This window comes from Sus scrofa, chromosome 7, assembly GCF_054392235.1.
Source record: "Sus scrofa isolate SSC_HxYL_T2T_F1_AM1 chromosome 7, Sscrofa_HxYL_maternal_Yorkshire_Landrace_v2.0, whole genome shotgun sequence".
Lineage (NCBI taxonomy): Eukaryota > Metazoa > Chordata > Mammalia > Artiodactyla > Suidae > Sus > Sus scrofa.
This window is the reverse complement of record NC_139389.1, coordinates 54,068,146-54,089,448: the sequence shown is the minus strand read 5'-3', so window position 1 is coordinate 54,089,448 and position 21,303 is coordinate 54,068,146. Positions and strand designations below refer to the sequence as shown.

The 21,303-nt window shown below is 37.7% G+C and overlaps 1 protein-coding gene across 4 annotated transcripts in view; it reads left to right on the top strand.

Moving 5' to 3' along the window:
• The window catches only part of PKHD1 (PKHD1 ciliary IPT domain containing fibrocystin/polyductin), a 479,188-nt gene that overhangs the window by 419,931 nt on the left and 37,954 nt on the right, over positions 1–21,303 (top strand). For all 4 annotated transcript variants that reach the window (XM_084968324.1, XM_084968322.1, XM_021098817.2 and 1 more), the window contains exon 61: positions 9,489–10,503. In XM_084968324.1, coding sequence (XP_084824450.1) covers positions 9,489–10,503 — 1,015 coding nt within the window. The remainder of the gene's footprint in view (positions 1–9,488; positions 10,504–21,303) is intronic.

Genomic DNA, 21,303 nt, shown 5'->3' with positions numbered 1-21,303 from the left:
GACTTCCTGAACTGACCGCTGCTGATAATAGGCTGGCTTCCTGGACTGGTTACAGCACTTTGTGGATGAGAATTCTATTTTTATACATGGTCTGGCCATTGTCTCTGTATATTCAGTCTCTTTCTACTTATCTTCAAGACTTCTCTAGAAAACCTAATGCAGACAGTCTTCAATAAATGTTATTGTTTTTTTTTTCCAGTATGCCTTTTTTCCATTCCTCCTTACACACAGTCATAACATTGAAATTGTTGTCATCGACAACTTTCAAAATCATGAACTCAAGTAACTTACTCTAAGATCATGATGCAATTCTTTTTTTTTTTTTTTTTTTTTGCTTTTTTTGGGATGCACCTGGGGCATACAGAGGTTCCCAGGCTAGGGGTCGAATTGGAGCTACAGCTGCTGGACTTTGCCACAGCCACAGCAGTGCAGTTTCCGAACCATGTCTGTGACCTATACCACAGCTCACGACGACACCGGATCCTTAACCCACTGAGCGAGGCCAGGGATTGAAGCCTCAACCTCATGGTTACTAGTCAGATTTGTTTCAGCTGTGCCACAAGGGGAACTCCGATATGACTCAGTTCTTTCCAGCTCCTTTGTCCAAGAACCTTTTCCCTGTGACATTAAATCCATCACCATGGGAGTTCCTGTCGTGGCTCAGTGGCTCAGTGGTTAACGAATCCGACTAAGAACTATGAGGTTGTGGGTTCGATCCCTGGCCTTGCTCAGTGGGTTAAGGATCCAGTGTTGCTGTGAGCTGTGGTGTAGGTCGCAGACACGGCTCGGATCCCATGTTGCTATGGCTCTGGTGTAGGCCAGTGGCTACAGCTCCGATTCGACCCCTAGCCTGGGAACCTCCATATGCCGCTGGAGTGGCCCAAGAAAATGGCAAAAAGACCAAAAAAAAAAAAAAATCCATCACCATGTGTCTTTCTTTGCGGGGGGGGGTGGTATACATAAATTCCCTGCTTTATTTCTCTCATTAGGCAGCTGAGCTGTCTAATTATAATGCATCATTGTAATTAGTTATTTGCAAACATCTTTAACACGTATAACCCTCTGTTTCTTCTTCTCAAACACAGGCAGCAACCCAACCTTCTGTGAACCCAGCTGCCCTGATGTCCATGCCTTCCTACTAGGCATAGCCAAGACAGGTGTTCATATACTTCCCATAACACAAGCTGACTTACTGGGAAGGTGATGAGTTTGGGTTTTCAGTCCTCATTTACATGGGCCACTTCCAAGAAGATACCCAAATGAATCCTAGCAATATGTTCACATGGCTCTATATTTTTGTAAAATTTGCAAAATGGAGATGCTTTTACTAAAATTTAAGATAACCCTCCCTTCTCCGTCTAAATTCTCTTTCATCCTTTCCAGTATTCCTTTCATAAGTACGGTACGGATGTATGACACTGGAGTAGCCACAAACATTCTTAGGATCTTGCTATGAGGAGGCTCAGTTGGATATACATTTGATGTGGGTCTAATAGGATGTGTTTTTTTTGTGGTTCACAACCACCTGTATGTTAACTTTTTCCTAGCCACTTATGTCAACTTACCCATGTTGTGCCAGAGCCAGGCCCTAAGTCACACAGTGATATGAATGCATCCTAAGGTGTGAGAATAAAGTGAGAGGTGGGGGAGACGTACAGCTTGAAATGACAGTGTCATGAAAGTTACTCTATGAAAATTTATTCAAATACTACAGCTCACACGTTAGAGAAGCTTTCTGGGAAATTCTCTACATTTGTCAATGATTCTGAATATTTATGCATTACCAATCATTAGTTGTGAAACCAAAAGGAATTCTTCTAAACTACCAGTAATAGAAAACAAATGTCAATCATCCAGGCTAAAGAAAAGACTGAGTTATCTTTCTGTCTCCTCTGTAGAAATGATTACACCATTGTTGTCATAAAGAAGCAACACGGAAGTGCAACCCAGAAATAGGCAAGAAGTAATACAGGGTTATGTTGGGTAATTCATTAATATTACTTTTCTCTAGATTTTATCATGGAGCTTATGGTATTCAAGAAATTTAAATTTATAATTGTGATGATTTTCTCATTTGACTAATATCTTCTCACTTGTATTTCTGATTTTTCATTCATAATTTTGTATCTATTTTTATAGACTAGCTCCTCAACATTGTATAGGAGCTAAAATCCAGAAAGGCTGGGTTCCTTCTCTTGCATGATGATTGTTTCACACTATTTTCTCAATCTACAAACATTCTACTCCATCCTTCTTCCCTCACCCCCAATCCACACCTTCACACTTGACTTTAACTTGATGACCTTGATTGCCTCACCTGTCCCTGCAGATAAGCATGACATCAATCTCCCACCCCCCCCCCCACCTCCACCTGCACAAACACTTTCTCTCTTCCTTCCTGCTCCTTGAGAGATGGAGTTGTTGGACCTACCAGATCTACCAGCTTTTAAAGGGCTCTGGATTCTGTTTACTCTGTTCATCCAGTTCCTTCAGAGTCCACCATTCTCTGTACTGTCTTACCTGTAAAACCTTAGTTTGTGTCTGAACACAGTAATCTGATTTTTTCTAGTGCATTTCATGAAGCTCTGAATGATCAGAGTTATGCATTAGCTACTTTTCACAATCATCTCCTGAGTGCTGGACTTATTTAATACAATTAAGTATTAATTATTTTAAAAGAACCTATTTTTCAACTCACAAGGAGAATTCTCTTTGTGTAGTATCCTTATTGTCAAAACTCCAAGGTAGAAATTTTTGTTTAAAGTAAGTCTTGGGATCCTACAGCACAGGGAAATATGTGTGATTGGTTCACTTTGCTGTACAGCAGAACTTGACGAAACATTATAAATCAACTATACTTTAATTTAAAAAAAAGAAGTAAGACTGTGCTACCAGAAATGACTATGAAATTATTTAGTGGAATTATTTTGCCATTATTTTCCATTGTTGTTGTTTTTTATCTGTTTTAACTTTCTTTATAAAAGAAGGATTTTCCAGTTAATTATAATAATGTATCCACTATATAAATTATTTTTTCTCTGGTGAATAAATATTATTTGTATTCACTTTTATCTCCTTTACAAAGAGACCTGGCAGTCACATCCCAATTATCATTCTCACATTACTGTCAAAGAAACTTCATCTCTGAATTCCAAAACACACAGGACCAGAGAAACACTGTCTCTTTTATAAGCCTGAATAGCCTTAAAATGTAATTAATATGTTATTTACTACAGGGTTTTTTAACACAACATTATTTTTCAGGATAGCAAAATTTATAAAGAGTATATGGTTTAGGAGGGTGAGTGTTCTATGTTGTATTTTGTCAAGAAGAGCTGAACCAAAGAAGTCGTTTTAAATATTCTTTATACTTAACAGTGATCAAATGGGTATGTCCTCTCTTTTATAGGGACACAGGGAGGAAGGCATGGGAAGAATGATTTATAATCATTAATGTTTCATGAAACTCTTCTGACTTAAATTAGGAGATACTAGTTACTGACTTCTTGAAGGTCATAGTGGTAGGCCTCCAACTAAATGTTTTAGAAATCCGAACCCCTGCATTTCTTTCCTAGTAAGATGTTCATACAGATTAAAAAAATAAATAAATAAATCATGCACAAAAGCAGTGCATGTAATTGATACTGCACTCGTTACCCTGGGATCAGGAAGGGAACTGGCAAAATATAAATAAGGCATTGACACGTATTTGAGTAACCATATGTGCCTGACACTTAATTCCTAATCACATTGCAGTACTTAATAATAATGAAAAGGCAACTGACTCCTTATTATTGAAGAAAGAGGTCACATAGTTAGTGACCAAATCTTCTCACTATTAGCAGATTAGGCATACACAAAGATTCTCATTAAATAATTCCTTGCCTCAATTCATAGGATTTATAATCCAATTCGTACCAGAATTCCAATGGATTATGAAGATGTGACATTCTTTTTATAATCTATCACTGTATTCCTGAGCTTGCTCATGGGCACTGGGCCTGAGTCCCAAACACTCCAGGGAACACATATGCTCTGAAACACAGCAGAGATTATGTCCTCTCAAATTCTTACCTACAAACCTTCTCTGATCCTTCCTGGTTCAAACCCTTCTCTCTTGCCTTCTATTCTCCTCCTTGAGATCCTGCCTCCAACCTGAGTATCAGTTTCTGCTCATCCAGTGTCACTGCTGAAGAGGAGAATAGAGAGCTTTGGATCCTGAGGGTAAAGATGACCCGGGGGTTCAGTTTTCTTGGTGGATTAGCTCCTGGGAGCAATATATATGAATAATGAAAAGAACTCATCACTGAACCATGTTGATGGTATGCATTCTAGTACTATAGCTCCTGTTATACCTATTATTCTAAAAAAAAAATTGAATCACATTGCAGATGGTTCATTTTTGTTGCCTTAGACTGTACCTGCCATCAGGAATAGAGGTAGAGAAAGAAAAACTTATGTTTCTACCTTTCTATTTGTTTAATGAATTAATGAATCAGCCAAGAAACATAAAAATCTTTGTCATACAGAAATTTGTTTTGTGGACAAAACAGTTATGCGATTTAAGAACAGAATATTCAGGAGTTCCTGTTATGGCTTAGCAGTAATGAATCTAACTAGTATCCATGAGGATGTGGGTTCGATCCCTGGCCTTGCTCAGTTGGTTAAGGATCAGACCTTGCCATGAGCTGTGGTGTAGGTCGCAGATGCGGCTCAGATCCCGCCGTTGCTGTGGCTGTGGCTTCAGCTGACAGCTGTAGCTCCAATTCAACCCCTAGTCTGGGAACTTCCATATGCCACAGGGGCAGCCCTAAAAAGACAAAAAAAAAAAAAAAAAAAAAAGACCAAAAAAAAAAAAAAAAGGCAAACAACAAAACTTCTATTCTTCAAATAATTTGTATCTATTCTTTCCAAGACTATTCATATAAATATAATAAGCCATAATTTCAGTCTTACAATTTCATGTGAAATACTTGGATCTCTCACAGTATTGAGTTATCAAATTATAACATTAAGGGGAAGTTCTCACAATGCATATTTGTAATATACTCTGTAATTGTGATGAGTTGGTTTAAATTGTATTCCAGCTATGGAATAATAATCTTATGACTAGACACTTGGAAAGAATAGATACAAATTATTTGAAGAATAGAAGTTTTGTTGTTTGCCTTTTTTTTTTTTTTTTTTTAGGGCCGCACCAGCAGCATACGGAGGTTCCCAGGCTAGGGGTCAAATTGGAGCTGTTGCTGCCAGCCTACGCCAGAGCCACAGCAATGCCAGATCCGAACCGCGTCTGCCACCTACACCACAGCTCACAGCAACACCAGATCCTTAACCCACTGAGCGAGGCCAGGGATTGAACCTGCAACCTCATGGTTCCTAGTCGGATTCGTTTCCGCTGCGCCATGATGGGAACTCCTAAAAAATAGAAGTTTTAAAAAGGACATTACATATCAGTCAACTGATACATATTAAGGAGTATCTTGTGTGTTTGAGATAGGGTATTAAACCCCATGATAATTTATATATAGAAGATATAGTTGCAGACTTTGTGGAATAACCCTTAAGGACCCTGATGTCTAGCGTTTATGTAATTTATCACCGTACAGATAGTAGCAAAGAAGGATTAAGAATCACATCAACTAAGAGAATGTTTTATTTAGGTACAGTTCCAAGACATTAGCAATCTATAGAGGTCACTTTAAAAGACTTGGATGAGAAGCTAGAAGAACAAAGTCAGAGATCAATAGAACTGGATGGAATGTGAATGATTCATCAATGGCACTAGTATGACTGGGGAAAAAATGCTTAAAAAAAAAAGAAAAAAAAAAAGGAGAGTGAGCAGTAGGTTTAGAAAAGAGGAACCAGTGTGATTCAAAAATCTTCCATGAGAGAAGGCTACCTGTCACATCTGAAAAGGGTAACCTGTAGTAGAGCCTGGTGTATCAGCATCTCAAAGCGAAATTTCCATGGCTATGAAGATCATGCAATTAATTAGTTTCTTTCATACTGTTTCCATGATGTTGAAGACAGTTTATTTCTCTTTAGCATGTCCATATTATATGAACCATAGAGAGAAAACACAATTATGTAAAGGTGACCATTTAAAAAGCATTTTATAATTGCAGTTCCCATCATGGCTAAGCGGTAACAAACCCAACTAGCAACCATGAGGATGCAGGTTCAATCCCTGGCCTTGCTCAGTGAGTTAAGAATCCAGTGTTGCCCTGAGCTGTGGTTTAGGTCACAGACAGCTTGGATCTGGCATTGCTGTGGCTGTGGTGTAGACTGGTAGCTGCAACTCTGATTCGACCCCTAGTCTGGGAACTTCCATATGCTGCGAGTGCAGCCCTAAAAAAAAAAAAAAAAAAGAAAACACAAAAAAAGTATTTTACAATTAAATCTCTTTAGCATTTAATTTAGTGAGTTCAGTTTACTTGAGACAAAGATAAATAAGAATTTTCTGTTTTATCTTGTGTCGGTTTTCAAGGAATCTGCCTATTTCATCTAAGTTGTTGAATTTGTTGGCATAAAGTTTGTTTGGAATAGTCTCAATCTTTATCTGTAGGATATGAAGTAATAATCCTTTTGTTCTTGAAACTGGTGACTTAATGCTATTTCTTTATATCTTGGTCAGTCTAGTGTGGGGTCAATCAATTTGTTGACCTTTTCTAAGAATCAAATTTTAGCTTTATTCACTTTCTCTTTTTTTTTTGTTTGTTGTCTATTTCATTAAGTTGTGCTGTCATATTCATTATTTTCTTTTTCTACTTTTGATTTGCTTTGCTCTTTTTTCTAAATTTGTGAAGTCATGGTTGAGGCATTACTTTGAGACAATTCTTTTGTAAAATAATATGTTACAATTTTCCTTGTAATTTTGACCTGTGGTTGTTATTACAGTTGAGGTACAAGTAAACCATAAGCAGCACTTTGGTGATTAAAGATTATTGATACCATAGGCTGCTTTGGCACAGATTTTTTTTTTTTCCCTTCAACTTTCCTTCAACTTATCTCTTTTCCATAGATAAAAGAGATCTATGATACTCTTTTTTGTAATTGAGTTATAGTTGATTGACAGTGTTATGTTTGTTTTGGGTATATGGCTAAGAGATTCAATTTTATATGTATAAATATATGTATATATATCTTTATATTTTAGCAAAGTGATTCATTTTATATATATAAATATATATATCTTTATATTTTATCTGTAAAAATATATGTATATAAAATTGAATCACTTTGCTATACACCCACTCTGCTACTGAAATAGCAGAGGGAACTCTACTCAGTATTTTGTAATAACCTATAATAAAAAATAATATTAAAAAGAATATATATACACACATACATATATACATAGCATATATATAGTATGTATGTATATGCTTATACATATATACATAGTATATATAGTATGTATATGTATTCTTTTTAATATTATTTTATTATAGGTTATTACAAAATATTTTATTTTTGAATATACTAAAAATAATATTAAGAAGAATATATGTACATAATACAATGTGGTACATACAAAAATAATATTAAAAAGAATATATACACATATATACTTTATATTATTTTTAATATTATTTTTTATTATAAGTTATTACAAAACATTGAGTAGAGTTCCCTCTGCTATTCCAGTAGGTCCTTGTTGTTTATCTGCTTTATATAGAGCAGTTTATACCTGCTAATCCCATACTCCTAATTTATTCCTCCCCCCTTCCCCTTTAGTAACCATAAAGTTGTTTTCTATGTCTGTGAGTCTGTTTCTGTCTTGTAAATAAGTTCATTTGTATCATTCTTTAGAGTCCAAATATAAGTGATATCATACGGTATTTGTCTTTCTCTGTACAGAGTATGATAATCTCTAGGCCCATCCATCTTGCTGAAAAAGCATTATTTCATTCTTTTTTATAGCTGAGTAGCATTCTGTTGTATATATGTACTACCTCTTCTTTATCCATTCATCAGTCAGTGAACATTTAGGTTGTTTCCATGTCTTGGCTATTGTAAATAGTGCTGCAGTGAACACTGGGTGCATGTATCTTTTAGAATTAGAATTTTCTCCAGATATACGCTCAAGAGTCAGATTGTTGGATCATATGATAACTTTTTTTTAGTTTCTTAATGAATCTCTACACTGTTTTCCACAGTGGCTGCACTGGATTCCCACCAACAACATAGGAGGATTTCTTTTTCTCCACACTCTCTCCATCCTTTATAGTTTGTGGATTTTTTAATCATGGCCATTTTCTGACCATTGTAAGGTGATATCTCATTGTAGTTTTGATGGGCACAGATTTCTTATATTATATGGGAGGAAGGATGTAGGAGGTGTCTAGATCATGCTCAAGTATAGTATAGCCTATGTTAGTAATAATTTGATTTAGATTGTTGTTCCAATCCTTAAGCTTAGATGAATATGCAAGTTAAAATAAGTAGAAAACAATACAATTCAGTACCTGTACATTTTAAGTCAAAAGGGGAGTTCTCATTGTGGCACAGCAGAAATGAATCCGACTAGCATCCATGAGGATGTGGGTTCGATCCCTGGCCTTTCTCAGTGGCTTAAGGATCTGGCCTTGCTGTGAGCTGTGGTGTATGTCCCAAATGTGGCTTGGATCCTGCGTTGCTATGGCTGTGGTATAGGACTGCAGTTGTAGCTTGAATTCAGCCTCTAGCTGGGAAGTTCTATATGCTGTGAGTACAGCCCTAAAAAAGCAAAAAAATAAAAAAAGTCAAAGGAACTCTTTGGTTGGAAGATAAAATAAACCTTTGATTTCAGAACAAAAACTACTCTAGGTTCATAAACAGGAAGATTAGAAAAATGGGGAAAGTGAATAATACTGTTTCTTTAAAATGTATTCATTAGCTGCAACCGTCCTCACCTTGGTCTCTATTTAATGTCGTTACTCTCCAAATTGCTACTTTCCTCTTTTCCTTTTCTTGTCTTTCTTTATTCTTCATATTTAGAGAAAAAGGAAGTATGAGAAAATGATATAGTCTGACATCCAAACTCTCGCAATCTGGTCACAATATACCGTTTCAATTTTAATGTACCTCCTTAAAGTCTCTGTTCCTGCCCCTTCAACCTACCTCCTTCCCATTGACCCAGATATTGTTACCGCCTTCTCGCCTATCCTTTTTCCATTATGGAGGCCTTAGAGGTTCTTCCTTTTTCTTAATCACTTTCCTTTTTCAACTCTTTTACCACTTAGCTGTTACATCCATTATTAACTTTAAATAACATATTATGTCACATATACATTTAAATTATATTAAACAGCAGTTAGTTAACATACGTATTTTTCCATATTTTGCTCAAGATTTCTTTGCATTTTCAATAGGGTTAGGGTTAGGGTTGAATGTTCAATAAATATTTCTTGAGGTTACAGATGATGGTGAGGGTGAGGAATTGTAGATCGTCCTCGAGAGATTACAATTCTTGTATCACCGATTTATTTTTATTTATTTTATAGGCACATTCAGAGAAGAGCAGAAATGCACATACCGAGCTCCAATACAAGGCTACATCTGCAAGCAGACTGACCAAGTGATCTTAATTCTTGACAGTGCTGATGCCACGTGGGCCATGCAGAAGTTATATCCAGTTGTATCTGTGACTAGTGGATTTGTTGACACCTTTAGTAGCATAAATGCCAATACTCCCTGCTCCACTTCAGGGTCTGTATCTGCTTTCTATTCCATTTTACCCACCAGGGAGATCACCAAGGTCTGCTTTGTGGATCAGACTCCTCAAATCTTGCGTTTTTTTCTATTGGGGAACAAAAGTACCTCCAAGCTCCTCTTGGCTGTGTTCTACCATGAACTTCAGAGCCCCCATGTTTTCTTAGGGGAAAGACTCATTCCGCCTACTCTGGTTCAATCAGCTTCCTCACTGCTGAATGAGCCAATTGGCTCCAACTATTTCAGCATCATGGATAACCTCTTGTATGTTGTCCTGCAAGGAGAGGAGCCTGTTGAAATACGCTCAGGTGTTGCCATTCATTTGGCCCTCACTGTGATGTTTTCAGTTCTAGAAAAAGGCTGGGAAGTCATGATCCTTGAAAGACTAACTGACTTCTTAAAGGTTTGCCAAGACCAGATCAGACTTATTCATGAGATACCTGGCGATGAATCAACCTTAAAGGCCATTGCTGACAGTAAAACAAAGCGAAAACGCAATTGCCCAGTTGTGACTTGTGTCAATCATGATAGAGCTGGTCAACGTAGACCTCTCATGATAGAGATGAGCTCATATCGAGTCTTATCGCCAACCACTATGGACACTGTCTCAAAAGTGATGGTCATTGAAATTGGTGATCCGCCAACAATGAGGAACACTGGACCAATTCCATCCTTATCAAGTAACAAATTACAGAGTCTGGCTCACCAGGTGATCACTGCTCACCAGATAGGAGTACTAGAGAATGCTCTAAATATCACTGTTGGGGCCCTACTGGTGACTCAGTCAAAGGGAATCATCAGCTCTGGGTAAGTTTCTAATTATAATAATATCTAAATGAAAGTTGATTTCTTGGGTGCACATGGAAAATGTCAATCTACTTACAATGGATCACATAACCTGTCTGCTTCTTAAGGCAAGAATAAAAATGTCGTGTCATTTATAGACTTAAATTTTTAATTCTAAAATTTTTAAATTTAATCTGTGGTGTTCAGGCTTATTCTATGTCCTAGGTTGTTGAAGATGTATTTTGGTACTTTAAAGTGAAAAGCAGGGAGGAAGAAATTTTTCTAAAGCAACATGTCTTCAATTTGTTTGTTCATTTATTGATTCATGTAATGAATTTAAGCAGTAGGTTAGATTCTGGAGTTGCTAGGGTGAAACAGATATGATCTTTGCCTTATGGGGTAAAACACTACCTGTCACAATTGCACAGAACTCTGAGCTAAAACTTGAGTACTCAAGGGGATGATAATAATTCTGCCTATAGTGACTGGGGCAGGAGCTTATATTTATGAAAGTTTTGGAGGGATTACCAGGTGTTTACTAAGCTAAAGTAGTCACCCTGATTGGGTTTTATTTAATCTAAGATTACAGAGCCCTGAAAGGATGTTAAATTTTGTGAGGCAAGGGCATAATTACTGCCAACTATATTTATGGCACGCACCCATGCAGGATCTGAAATATCCTTTTTGTTACGTTATTCTGACTCCACAAACTTGTGTTTTGAGGTTCTTCACCAGATCTATGTTCAGTAGACACTTCAGAAGTAAATTTACCTGAATATTTCCCTGAGTTTGTTGCTGAAATTTGGCCTCTGTCTACTGGTGTTGAGTAGGAACACAGAGACAGAGTTTTGGGTGAAGGAGGAAAATATAACTTTTATTGCTTTGCCAGGCAAAGGAGGTTACAGCAGGTTAATGCCTTAAAGACTGTGCTCTCCATTGGGAAGAACTGAGGGGAAATAATAAAAGGGAGAAAAACAGGTTTTCAGGTAGGAATCAGGAATAGGACAAAAATGCATTCTTTTTTCTTTGGGGGAATCTTAGTCATCAAAGCCGGAGTTAGGAGATCTTGGCATGATCATGACGGTGGTCTTCTGGGTTATTGCCCAGAATAAGAGTACTTGCAAAAAGGGCATATTGATCAAGACTAGAACAAACCAGAAAACTTTTTCAGAAAGTTTCTGAAAAACATCATGTGCTAATAGTCTTTAATCCACAGGCAGTTGTGCTCAGGGTGTCTAATCTTTAGCTTACCGGTGATTGTGTTTAGGGTGCAGTTAAGCCAGGGAGAAGGACAAAGAAGGACTCTGAGCTGTTCAATTTTAAAGTATTCATTTCTAAAAGAAACATAAGGAATATAACTTTTCTCTTATGTATATAAGATGCCTACATCATTATGTGTATTCCTTGAGAGGGAACCAAGACCCTGCTCCAAGGCTGTACTGTTATTTCTTGACTGCTCCTCCCTTGTCTTTGCATCCCCTTCCTTCCCTGATCAGCAACTGTCTCAACCTGTCCCTAAAAACTCAGGAAAGGTCATGGAGGCTGAATGAGGCCCATTTCCTAAAAACAAGAAAAGGGGGACACAGAAAGGCTTTTGTGCTCAGGAGCCCTACAGGGCCCTGCTTGGTTATAAGCTTAGTAAATGAAGTACGTGAAGTACATGATAAGGGAAGGCAAGTATTAATTACTCTCAATTTTACAGTGTATTATCTAAGAGGTAAATTGTCCAGCCCAAGTTCAAAGACATCCGTCACGAGTTCAAGACTGTTAAAGTCCCAAGTTTCAATTTTTATCAGATGCAAAAGAACCAGAAATGATACTCCAGACTGAGAGGCAATATGAACTTGTTATAATGCTTAGGAAACATGGGTAAGCTAACCATGCCACACATGTGCATTGCTTGGTTATAGAGAACTCAAGATGGGCATACCGATATATTCCCTGCTAACTTGTCATTACTACTGAAAAAATAACCTCAAACCCATGCACATTTCAAGTTGATATAGTTGATACTGAGTCCCTAAAATAGGTAAAATTGTTTTGATTCTGATTATTTCATTGATTATTTCATATTTGATTCATATTTCAAGGATTATTTCATTGAATAAAAATGAAATTAGTTTTATTCAATGAAATTTTAGAACATTCATATTCTTTTAGATTATTTGGTTGCTGCTTTTTCACTGTGTTTGTGATAGTGCTAATAAATAAGCAATTAATATTTAATGAGTATTAATTACTTCTATACAACCTTCTCCAATGGATGTGAGATTCACTATTAAAAAAAAAAGCAAACCAAAAAGACATACTTTCACATTTTCAGGGATATTTGAGTAATACATTGATTGCCTTTTTATACACAGAACAACATATCCGAGTGAAAGTTTAGCTAGTGTTTTTGTATATTTTAACTATCCTTGGTTATCCTCTTCCTTACAGTACACTAGTGTGTGCGAAAGATATGAAAACTTAAGCAATTTTTCTTCTGGATTCTAGTTGATTTGAAGGGCTTTGGGAATTGTTAGCTTAGAATCAAAAATGACCCCTAGTTGCATAATTGCTCAGAATCTATTAAATTTCAGATATTATGACCAACCACTCAAACTTCACCATGTTATTGATATAATTATATTGTGCATGCTAACATAAAAATCAGGATTCTGAAGAAAAACAATGCTGATGTATCTTAGCTTATGTTTAAATATATTTTCCTTCCTTTAGCCCCATTTCATTTAGATCCCACTGAATTCTTATGGGAATTTTCTATGAATGGGAATTTTCTAGATACTGAAAGGGCCAATCCATGGCTAACTTTTATTTAGACTTTACAGTACTGAGTTTTCTTAACAGATCTTCCTTGCAAAATGATGGACTTTTATGGTATAGATTTTTAAAAAGCCTCTGTGAATATTTAGCTTTTTATTAGAAGAAAAGTCAGAGGGTAGAACAATGGAGGTGAAGCAGAGGCCAAGTTTATGTACACACACGTATGTATGGGAGATGTCATTCCATCATGAGCTTCAGAGAAAAGATCACCTGTATTCCCTACCGTCCCTTATAGCCATCATGGTTGCACTTTTGGGTCATATATTTATGATTTCATAAGAAAATGCTAAACATCTGTATTATAGCAGCAATTTTCTATTGGGATGTTATGTTCTCCATCTTTCTCAATCACTTTAGTATTTTTAAGAGAAGTTTCCTAGACATAAGGCCAAAAGCAAATCTTCCAAAGCTAAAGAAAGCCAGCTTCTAAAGTGTATCTGAATAAATCTCTGCAGAATGAAAAATGCCATGTCCTAAGGGATTTGATGAGAATTAGCAAGTTTTCCCATGGTCCTAAGAATTGCACAGTAAACAACCCTGAAGCCTTGTGCAGGCCCCAGGGCCAGCCCTGTTTCTTTCAACTTTGATCAGTGTCAACTGGGACTTCCTTTGAACTCACTGGAGAGCCATTGACAAGCTGATGAATTGACCTTGAGACCATTAGTCTGGGGACATAGGCCTTTCAGTGGAAACACCTAGGATGTCCTTGAGAGGTTCACTCTTGTTAATGTAACGGGGTTGCCCGCATTTCAACGAATTGAGGTCATTTAGGACATTTACTTATCAGTGGGGAGTACTACCCGCTTTCCAAAAGCTACCAACTTCTGCTTTGATTGGCCTCTCCTGGTCTTGATCCTCCTCTAGAGGCATCTAGATTTAAGCATCCTCTGCTTGGCTAAGTCAGTTTCATTAACCCATTTTCCATCTTTCCAAACGGTGTTAACCTCTATTGTTGGATATTCGCTCCTCTCTTGTCTTCTTTATCCTTGTTGATTTACACCTTTTCATTCATTTAAAAAAAAAAAAAATTTCAGTGTCACAGAGGGAACAGATGTATAAACATATGTTCAACTTGCCCTTTTAAACTTGGGCTTCCCTGTGAGGGTCTTTATATTTCACCTTTTATCTGGAATCTTGGTAGGACACATTTTTATATCCCTTCCCTTCCTTTCAGTAGAAACTTGACTTTCGCTCTCTCGAATGTCTTTCCCTACCATCTCTTCTTCTCCCTCCCTTTCTCCTGCATCGTAAAAAAACAAAAAACAAAACAAAACAAAAACCCTCTAAATAATATTCTTTGTCATGTAGTAAATAAAAATAAATTTGTATCTGGAGTTCCCGTTGTGGCTCAGTGGTTAAAGAATCCGACTAGGAACCATGAGGTTGTGGGTTCGATCCCTGCCCTGGTTCAGTGGGTTAAGGATCCGGCTTTGCCGTGAGCTGTGGTGTAGGTTGCAGATGCAGCTTGGATCCTGCGTTGCTATGGCTCTGGTGTAGGCCGGCAGTTACAGCTCCGATTCGACCCCTAGCCTGGGAACCTCCATATGCCGCGGGAGCGGCCCTAGAAAAGGCAAAAAGACAAAAAATAAATAAATAAATAAATTTGTATCTTTTATGGAAGGTTAGCTATTGAAATGCTAAAGCTATTTGTGGTTGGCAGAATCTCTAAAATGACCACCGAAAGGTATGCTGCCCTAATCCCAGGAACCTATGCATGTGATCAGTCAGACAGTGTTTATGAATATACTGTGCTATGTGGCACACTTGGCCTTAAGGTGGAGAAAATACCCAGGATTATCAAGGTGAGGCCAATAAAACACAGAATCCCTTGAAAGAGGAGAGCTTTCTCCTGCTGTGGCAGAAAAGGAAGGCAGAGAGATTCAGTATGAGAAGGAATTGAAGTGCCACTGCTTTTAGGATGGACGGGACCACGTGAGAAAAATCTCCGATGGAGTTTTATGAGTAGAGAGTAGACCTTGTCTGATAGTCAGCAAGGAAACAAGGGACCTCCATTCCATAGCCACAAGAAAGTGAATTCTTTTGTGTGTGTGTGTGTGTGTGTGTGTGTGTGTGTGTGTGTGTGTGTGTGTGTGTGTATTTTTAGGGCCACACCTATGGCATATGGAGGTTCCCAAGCTAGGACTTGAATTGGAGCTATAGCTGCTGGCCTACACCACAACCACAGCCACAGCCAGGTGGGATCCAAGCCAAGTCTGCGACCTACACCACAGCTCACAGCAACGCCGGATCCTTAACCCACTGAGCCAGGCCAGGGATCGAACCTGTATCCTTGTGGATGCTAGTCAGATTCGTTTACCCTGAGCCATGATGGGAATTCCCAGGAAATGACTTCTATCCACAATCTGAATGAGTTAGGAGGTGGATTCTTCCTGAGAGCCTCCAGTTAAACAGTGAACCCAGCCAAGCCTGTCTGAACTCTTGGCCCACAACCTGAAGATAATAGATTTGTGATATTTTAAGTCATTAAACTTATGGTGTTTTGTTATGCAGCCGTAGAAAATAAATATGCTATCTCATATAAAACTCTTTGTTTATGACTTTGCCGTGAACCTTGGGCCCTAAAAATATCTAAAGAGAAGATGAGCATGGCTCTGTGGGGGCATGTATCTGTGTGTTTTCATATCTATTACATTGCTGGCTTTTTAAGTTGTCTCATTCTGTATAAGGAGCGTTTTATCAAGCTGATTTGGAATAAAGAAGAAAACACGGGAGAGACAATTGGTGAGACCAGTGTATTGGTAACACTCAGGCTCATTTAGCATCTTTTGTTGTGGAAGCCCTTCTTGCCCCCTGGGCACCTGCTTCCTAGGAAACAGCAGTTTGGAGGACACAAGGGCAGAATCTTTCTGTCAACAGTAGGGGATGTTCTTCCCCACACTGGCAGGATGTCCAGCCTGGAAGGGATTCACTCCTGTCCAGCCAGCCTGTCTCCTCTCTCCCTCCTGGCAAAATTGTATCTTTGCCATGAAAGAGTGTTTCTGCGCCATTTCTTCTTTTCACTATGATACAAATTCACTGCTTTGTTGAGTTAGGTGACTAAATTGTCAAAATGACATTTTATACATGTAGCATTGTGGGAAAATGAGAGGTTCTGCATAAGTAAACTTTCCATTTAATTAAAAATTATTTCTTTTATTACCATATTTTTAAAAGACTTCTTCTCATAAACTATATATATAGGGCCACACCTATGGCATATTATATATTATATATATAATCCAGCCTTATTAAATGGAAAATAATGTAGGCCTTTCACATTTTTATTGATGATTCATGGTCATCATTAAAGCGATCATTTATTTCATAGCCCTGTTTCTGCAGTGATGCCCTTAGGGACCACTGTTCTTGTACTAAATGGCCCCAGACCACTAAATCTTTGATTCTACTTCTGCCATTTATATTTTTTTGCCTGCTCTCTTCCATACAAACAGGAGGTTAATTCTAATCCATTATTGATGTTGATTTATCTGCACCCAGTAATTTTCCACTCACATGCATATATAGTTATAATTTCAAAAATTGAACTGCCCTACCTTGCCATCAAGTAATTTAAGATTTACGTGTATAGATGTTAAAGTTGTAGGTAAATATAATACAAGCTCATGAAAACTTATATGTGAATTTTTTTATATACCAAACATTAACTGAACTGCTATTATGTCCAAAAAAAGTTATATGGCTCATATGAAAATCTAGAGATTTTAAAACTAATAAATCAGGAAAACAAACATTTATACCACTATTTAATAAGAATATGTTATATTCAGTCTCATTATTCTAGGTCTATTTCAAGGAAATCGTTAATTCAATATAAACCAGTTAATCTAGTTTTTTATGAAATTAGTATAGTTTTATCTTTATAATATTCATTAGCTGGTCAAGGCTTCAGCTTACCATTATATTCCCAAGAGTACCTAAGCACTGTCATGCATAATAAACAGTCGCTAATTATGTGTTGCAAATAGTGAAATGTAACTTGTCTGACTTCTCTGCTATTCTTTCTTTTTTGGCCACCCTACAGCATATGGAGTTCCTGGGCGAGGGATGAGATCCAAGCCACAGTTGGATCCTTAACTCATGTGCAGGGCCAGGAGTCGAACCTGCGTCCCATTGCTCCGAAGATGCCACCAATCCTGTTGAGTGACAGCAGGAACTCCTTCTCTGCTATTCTAACACCCCCATGTAACCAATATTTTGTAACAAATTTCTTCCATCAAAAAGATCTTGAGTCATTTCTGTTTTCCTGGTTAGCGTATAATGCTATGGAACCCCATTATGAACAGGAAATTTTGAATGTTTGTGTATGAACTTTAAAAAAATGCATTCAGAATTTCCATTAGCCCGTATAAGATACTCATGCTAGATGCATTATAAAATACTATGTTACATTAATCCCAAACAAACACACTAATACTGTATATATAAGATATAAAATCAACAGGGACTTGCTGTATAGCAGAGGGACCACTACTCAATATTTTGTAATATACTGTAAAGGAATAAAATCTGAAAAAAATATATATGTATAGCTGAATCACTTTGCTGTACACCTAAAACTAACAAAACATTGTAAATCAAACTTCAATTTAAAAAACTATGCTAAAAGAAAAGAGAAGTCATTGGATTGTTTTTAGATGGGTCTGAAATGATTTATTACATATAGCAAGACTGTTAAAATTATTTAAAGTGGTTTTCCAACTAAAATACTTAGGTTTTGACCCCTGAATTGACCTTGTTGGAAGATGTGCCATGTTTATTTTGTGTCTTTATATGTAACCTATGCCTAGGGTCACTCAAATCTCACTTTGAAATAAATAATTCCAAAGAACTATAAGAGTTTAATAAGTATTAGAGCACAGTGGTAAGTGCATCAGTTTAGGAGTATACCAGAACTTAAAGCTGGCCAGTCCAAGATGGGTGGAGGTTTTCCAGAGGCATTTAATGATGTAAGAACAGAGGAGTGCATAGTGGGTACTGATTGGTCATAGTGTTACTATAGTAACATGTATTGGATGCCCACTATGTGCCAAGTTTGGAATCACTATGCTTAGCGCCTGAAAGAAGCTGTCAGATCATAAGACATTTTTTTCCCTCTTAGGAGTTGATGTCAGCTAAGGGCATCTGGCTAGGTTTAACAGGGAGCATAAGAACTCTGAAAATAAAAATAAAATGATAAATGTCAACTCTGAAAGATAGTCAAGGAACATCATTTTTATCTTACAGGCTATATGGAAGAACATTCCTGAGGGACAGAGGTTATGGTGTATTTATTTGGGCATATCTCATAATGCCTAGAACAATGTCTGTCTATAGTGGAAGAATTAATATAGGTTAGTTAAAGAGAATTGATGGCCTGGAGTTCCCATTGTGGCTCAGCAGTAATGAACCAGACTAGTATCCACGAGGATGGGGATTCGATCCCTGGCCTTGCTCAGTGGGTTGGAGATCCAGTGTTGCTGTGAGCTGTGGTGTAGATCACAGCTACAGCTCAGATCTGCCTTGCTGTGGCTGTGATGTAGGCCAGCAGCTGCAGCTCCTATTCGACCCCTAGCCTGGGAACTTCCATATGCCCTAAACAGACGTGGCCCTAAAAAGCAAAAAAAAAAAAAAAAAGAGAGAGAGAGAATTGATGGGAGAACTTGCTATCTTCTTTTAGGGTACATCTCGCAAACTCCTTTGGAATTCAAGTACCCTCATGGAACCTACTATAGATTCTGCCCTATCTAGCCCATTTAAAATAAGAATGATGAAAAATGCTCAGGACACCCTAAAGCATTTCATCAAAACATGGGGCCCTTTTATGGGAACCTAACTTAATAACTGAGGAAGCAAAGGTTGAAGAGGAAGTGAGAAAGTATCTGGAATCCTCTCACCCTCCCCTCAACGCCCAGAGCCAGCTTTCACCAATAGGATTTATTTGTTTATTTCTTTGCTTGGTTTGCCATGCAAACGGAATTAATCCCCTCCTCCATAGGGTAAGCCCCTCAGATCTGACAGATTAAATACCAAGAGTTGGAGTGAATAGTAAACTGAGAAATTTCAGTATTTTCTTGATCTTTCTTTTTCAGCTTACACATAAGCATTGAAGGGAAGGGAAAAAAAAATTCTTCCACATACCTGGCTGGGTACTAGAAGCTGTTAAATAGCGGATAAAACTGGGAGGGTTGGAGGGAACTTTCCTCCCCCATTTTTTAAAGTTTGGCTGTAGGTCCTTCTGCCTGCAGGCTACAGTCGCATTAGTGGTTGGAAATTGGATAAGGACAGCACAATGACAAATCCAGGTTGCTTGCAATAAGTTGCTAATCCCTTTGCTTTAATATCGGAGCAGCGTATAATGATGTTTGGACATCACTCCAGTTTACTGACGACCCCACTGGGGCCAGCAATAGAACCTTACAACTGTCTAACAAGGTGTCAGGTGACTCCCGTCGTCACAGCAACGGACACTGGAATCTAATCTTCCCTCCATCCCTTCTAGCACCCAATAACGCCTAGATTATATAAGTGGCCCATCATTGCTTGGTAACTTGAATCAATTAACGTTAATTCACACAATGCTATGATGTATTGTGATCACTTTCATTTCAGGGAAGGGGGAGAAATTGCTATAAGTCACCTAAAATGAGGTTGTCTGTGGTGCCGAGGTATTAATTGGGTGTCCATATTAAATGCAAAAGGAGCCCCATCGTGAAAGGAAAGTGGATGAGTGACTCTCTTGGCTGCTATTGACCTATCAGAAGAAGACAGTGCCCTTTTCCTTTGCTTTTATCTATTACAGTTTTCCCTATTGCGTGTCAAGTTGATGTATTATAAAAAATTCATTTGGTGACCTTTCACCCCCTTAGCAGATTAAACAATTTCACTTCGATGGCATCATTAACAGGACCCTGCATTTAATGATGATTTCTCTAAAAGGCCACGGAGATTCGATTTTAAGCTAACAGATTTATTGCACTATTATAACATATCGTAAAAAACTGTACCACCTACGGTCAGGTTTTAGGATAGAAACTGCTTAAGAGTTTATGTGGAGCTTAAAGTGGTATTACCTTGGGATATGCTGTAGCAGCAAGTCTCTGACCCCCAGTGAGATGCTGTTTACATTTAATAAGAGATGTTTGCTCACAATAAACTTTAAAGTGTGTCAGTGACAGGCCTTTTAGCAAGTGTTCAGGCAGTTGGTTGCCGTCCCTTCGTCTCTAGACATCAGTGTACTTATGTCAGGATCTTTGATGGAGTCTTTCCATTTCTTTAACCCACGCATTCAGCCTGCATCTAGTCCTGCATCACAAAGCACTTAAGAAATAGGCTATGGGAGGAATAGGATCTGTAGCAATGTCAGAATTTTCCAATAACCTGGGAGCTATAGAAGGATAGAATTAATAGCATGGATTTTTTAAATCTGATTTAAATTTTTCCTTTTAAAAAAAAGTAGATTTACCCAGGCTAAGCAAAGTAGTAATGATGATCAGGCCAGGGTAGGTTGAATTTCCAGTGAGGGATTCCAGCAGAGGTCAGGGCTTTTGCTGGTAGATGACCAAAGGGGCTTTGTAGGACCACACATGCCTGCTCCACCCCCATTTCCCAGGATTCTCAGGGGAGAGGGAAATTGCTTCTTACAGAAACATCACAGTATGTGATCCTTTGTATTTATTCTTCCACTGTCTCCTCTTTTTAGGACTAATTGTCACCTTTACTTCACATACATTCTCTATGTAAAATATATATTTTATCCTTTTTCCCTCACATAAGAAAAAAAAAAAGATTAGGGAATCAAGTAATTGACTCACCAGCATTTAATCAAGGGCAGAGTAGGCTACTTTTTTTTTTTTTTTTAAATCAAAGCCTTGTTAGACTTGACCTAGGTCTAACAATATTATTAAGGTTAATATATTACTCTATATTAGGGTAATATACATGATGTATGGTGTCTATATATCTCCCTTTAATTGCTAAAACTCTACTGCATGCCTC